This window comes from Anneissia japonica, unplaced genomic scaffold, assembly GCF_011630105.1.
Source record: "Anneissia japonica isolate Jap-2015-1 unplaced genomic scaffold, ASM1163010v1 scaffold3220_len204154_cov177, whole genome shotgun sequence".
Taxonomy (NCBI): domain Eukaryota; kingdom Metazoa; phylum Echinodermata; class Crinoidea; order Comatulida; family Comatulidae; genus Anneissia; species Anneissia japonica.
The window spans coordinates 149,736-154,593 of record NW_022724029.1 but is presented as its reverse complement, the minus strand read 5'-3'; the positions used below and the strand labels follow the sequence as shown (position 1 = coordinate 154,593).

General features: G+C 38.3%; 1 protein-coding gene across 2 annotated transcripts in view; it reads right to left on the bottom strand.

Moving 5' to 3' along the window:
• LOC117112470 (oncostatin-M-specific receptor subunit beta-like) overlaps positions 1–811 on the bottom strand; it is a 44,834-nt gene extending 44,023 nt beyond the window's left edge. The window contains exon 1 of one of the 2 annotated variants that reach the window (XM_033255558.1): positions 109–811. Coding sequence is in view for 1 of the 2 variants with exons in the window: in XM_033255557.1 (XP_033111448.1) it covers positions 109–192 (84 nt within the window). In the remaining variant the exon portion in view is untranslated. The remainder of the gene's footprint in view (positions 1–108) is intronic. The other variant, XM_033255557.1, reaches the window with a different exon arrangement.
• Between the last annotated feature and the right edge of the window lie 4,047 nt (positions 812–4,858).

The following is a 4,858-nucleotide window of genomic DNA, read 5'->3' as shown; positions in this document are numbered from 1 at the left end:
ACATATATATATATATATATATATATATATATATATATATACATATATATATCTTAAACATGACTATATTACATATATAAGCCTAAAAATGATTTAAAGTTTTCTTACCAATACACGATACGATACGATACGATATAACTTTATTGTCACAACGATAAAAGCTATGAGATATTGATCCTTAAATACACACATTCGTACACACAGATCCTTTCAAAGAAAAATATCGGAAATTGATATTTAGTGTAAATCCGAGGAAATCACAGTCTACGACGAGTACGTACGATAATTGAGTATACCGTTACTCTATGGTATGATCATATAATATCCAACATCAGGATGTTATAGTCAGATATAATATAAACATGGAGTTTACCAACGAACCAACCAACCAACCAACCAATCATATCCATATAATCTTGATTGTCGTGATTGGACACCTCTACCTTCATAACACCAATCCTGCTTCCGATTACCCGACGTCATTTACACAGTTCAATGAGTTAATAGCTTAATCAAAGTGCGAGGTTCCTGTGTGTTATGTTTCTACTCCAAAGAAACCAGTCTCTCGTTTGTTGAGATGTTGCATGCCAGTTTTTCCTTCGTGTGATATGTAATTGACATTGGAGTAGAAACAACTATCTTGAACATGGTATCCACAAAGATTTGTTCTGGCTCTAATTCTTATTTTACATAATTTATCTGCCTTCGATGATTAGAGGTTGATTATACCGCTTATGCAGACAAAAGGCAATTCGAACTGCTAATGATTGTGTTGGGGACTTGGAAGCTATGCTTCTATTTAAAAAAAAACTGTCAACTCCCTGTAAACCAATATTCTCATTAATGTCACCTTGACCTCAAGAAACTGAAGTAAAGCTACATTTATACTAGACACGATAACGACACGACAACGAACGTCATCGCGTCTTTTATATTGTTCAACACTTAACGCATTTTTATCGTCCTATCGTTGTCGTGAAAAAAAACAACTTTACTTTACTTTACTTTAAATAGTAAAATTGTCTATTCGACACAACAGTATTTCGTAATCATATTGCACCATATCCTTACACTTCATAGCTTTAATTCACAAAAAGTTGATTGTTCTGAAAGATGCAATGAGAGTTGTTAGCAGATGCTTGATGGCAACACAATTGAAACAAATCCGACACACTGGCATCATTCACGCAAAATAAAGAGGCAAACTCCAGAAAATAATTAAGCTCGCTGATAAATATGATAAATTATGGTAGCCCAAATCTTCCACAACCTACCTACATCCTTTGAAGAACAGGGAATTCCAGTTAATCATTACGTTACAAAAAGTCTGAAATTGCTGTCACAACATCCAAACCAGCCATTCTGGATCGAAGACTGATGGCCTGAGCAATGAATCTTGTATATTATTTAGCGTTTTTTCCAGCAAGCCCAAAAAGTTGTCAACTTGGAAAAAGGTAGACTTGCCACAAGTCTCTTATTTGTTATTTTTCTTATTCTGGACAGCGCCACCAATGAGAAAGTTAATTTAGAGATAGACGGAATAATTCGGAAAAAAAAAGAAATCGAGTGTGGGACGCCAATTAAATTAGGTATGGTGCGCACTAAGTGCAATAAAGAGTGAGTAACCTAAAATTAGGGCCTGGAACCCAGGCTAGGGAAAAGGCAGCTTAACCTCAACAGAGGTATGTATGTTGAAAGCATTCCTTACAAGCTCGATGAGAACACGGCATGATACTGAGAGCGTGGAGAGCCACAAGCAAGTCAGCCAATAAATGAATGAGTGTGAAATTTACTCAGGAGGTGTACCTGGTTTGATTAATCTGGATGACGAGAACTTTAACTCGCTAAGAAAGATCTCTAATGATCTGGAACTAACAAACAATTGAACAAACGTTTGATCAACATCAAAATTTATATGAATGGTGCTGGTGTTCAATATATATCTCCATTGCTGAAGCTCTGTTATATTTCTGGATGAGAATCTGTTATGAAATTATTATTATTATAATCAAAGGCGATATAAGTTTGTACTCGATGTTGGCCATGGAAATATTTGCGTATGGAGCAGACATCTTGGTACCCATGGCCGTACCTTCTGTCTGTAAATGAGACTGTCTCTTATACACATCTGATGTGTATAAGAGACAGGTGTTTTAGCAGTGCAATTTTATATCTGTAACAATGCATATAAGCACTCAGCATTCATAGGAGTGAACAAGTGGCCTTAATTATAATCACATCTAATCCACACCAATTAAAGTATTGTTTGTCTGTATTTAATCTGAAATAATACTATCTCAAGCTATCCTATACAAAAAAATAAAGGAAGTAGAGAAAAAAATGAACAGCAAAATCATATGACTAAAATTAAACTTGCTGCAAAGTTGCTGACATGAACCGCTCATTTCGATTAGCTTGTGGTAACAGCCATGCTATATATTTTCTGCTGACTATGGAATTGGTAGGGTACAACACCGGCTTCATACATCATTGCTGTCTCCTTCGGTTTGTACTGGCATACAAGAGGGATCTGATGTACCCATATTACTGTATGTATGTGAAAATTTGAGATGGGTGTCGCTCTCTAGTTGAACGTCCAGGAGCGTGCTCTGACGGAAGATCTTCTTCAGAGACCGTGGGTGCCACGTCACCCATACTCAGCATACTTGTGTCTGCACCACCATCCGAATCGTCAGTTGGCAATTAATAGCTGTTCCACTTCTGGTTCAATTGCTGTTTTCTCAGATTCAGCAATAGACTGGTTATCTGTATCCGGTAGTACAGCTTCTTGTTGGTCAGTATTTGTATGATGAGAGATAAATTGCATCAGGATTTAAAGTCACTACTTGCTCGTGTGGGATATTTTCTAAATGTCGAATTACCAAATCCAAGTCCTCATCATCATTATCTGAAGAATTGGAATCTACGTTTTCGTCGTTTCGGATTTTTTTTCTTTCTGTGTGGCTTTAGGTACTGTCTGGTTTGTTTCTAGAGTGGGTGGAAGTAAGTTACATCAAAATAGGCTAGATGGTGTCTGTGTAAAGTAGGACTTCTACCATTACCATGCTCAGATAACCTTTCCGTTCGACAATATCTGGCTCCCAGTGACTGGTTAGTTTTCCGGGTCCTCCTGGAAGTGTCAGTCATCGTACTAACACATGGGCATCTGGTTGTAAGGCCACACCATAAGTTTTGTCTCTCCTTGCCTTTTATTCCAGTCTTTTGAACGCGATACGAGGCGATTTTATATGCCTTCTTCATCTCTTCTGACACAATCTTGGCATACGGGAATTGTTCGGCTCGTGTGTTAGACTGGGTGGATAGGCCAAATAAAATATCTACTGGTAGTTTTGGCTTTCTGTCGAAAAGTAGAAAATGAGGTGAGTAGCCTGTTGTTTCATGTTTTGTACTGTTATATGCATGGACGATTGAGTCTTCCATTCACAATTCTGATGTTTGTCTAAGGTTCTTAGCATGTTAAGAATTGTACAATTGAATCTCTCAACCTGTCCATTTCCTTCCGGATGATATGGTGTTGTCGGAGAATGTTGTACACCGGAATACTTTTGCAGCTGCTAGAACAGGCTATTCTCGAACTTCCTTCTTTGGTCGTGGTGGAGCCTTCTAGGAAATCCGAATCGCTTAAAGAAGTCGTTGAATAGCTTGTCCGTAGCTGTTTTTGCTGACTTATTCGTGAAGTGGTGAATGACTATTAGAATGTATTCGTACCCCTCCCCCCGCCCCACTTTACTTCGCTCTAAATGAAGAAAATCTATAGATACTAATTCAAAGGGTTCATGAGTTACAATTGCTACCATCGGTGCCCTTTTCTGGCGAACCGGCTTCTTCTGCCTCAAACACTTACATTGTTTGATAATGCACCTCTCAATGTCTTTCTTCATTCTGGTCCAATAAAACCGATCCCATGCCATCATGCAATTCCTTAAGTACACGTGATCTAAAGGCTGTTGGTAGTGCAGCTGTGTTTTGGTTGTTAGATTGCATTGCAGAAGTCCTTCATTACTCAATTTTAACTTCTTCCACTCTCTTAACAACAGTTGAGTATCTAATGGTAACTGTGCTCGTTCACGTCTCGTTGACATATGATTTTCCTTTATATATTCGGTCACCAGTCTCAATAAATTGTCATTACGCTGTTCCTGTAAAATTGTGTTTCGACTGAAAATGGAGACTTCGTCAATATCAGGATATATGGGTTCCAGGTCAATCGGCCACTGTAGAGATGAGCGCAATCTGACCAGACCCTTCCAACCCTTTATACACACTGCTGTCACGACGTCTTGTGAGATCTAGGATGAGCACAGCTGAATATATTTTTTTATGTCCATTGGCATCCGCGATAATGCGTAGGCATCACCATTTGCTTTTCCTGGCCTATATTGGATTGTGAAGTTGAAATTGGCCAGCTCTGCTACCCATCGATGTCCTGTGGCATTTAGTTTAGCAGTAGTCACAACATACGTCAAAGGGTTATTTTTCGGTGTAAACTGTAAACGACTGGGCATAGAACATGTAATCACGGAAGTGTTCGGTAATAGCCCATTTCATAGCCAAGAATTCCAACTTACCTGCATGGATATAATAATTTTTCTCAGCTTGGTTTAGTGATCTTGATGCATATCCAATCACACGCATTTTGACGTTGATACAATACTGCTCCCAACCCATCTCCAGATCAGTATGAAGCACAAACGGAAGGTTAAAATCTGGTTATGCCATAATTGGCCTGGCCGATAAATTATCAATTAAGTTATTGACAATTTCTTGATCTTGCGGTGTCATTTTGATTGGAGTTTTTGATGGCATTTGGCCCTTGTGAGATACTCGTTTTTTTGCT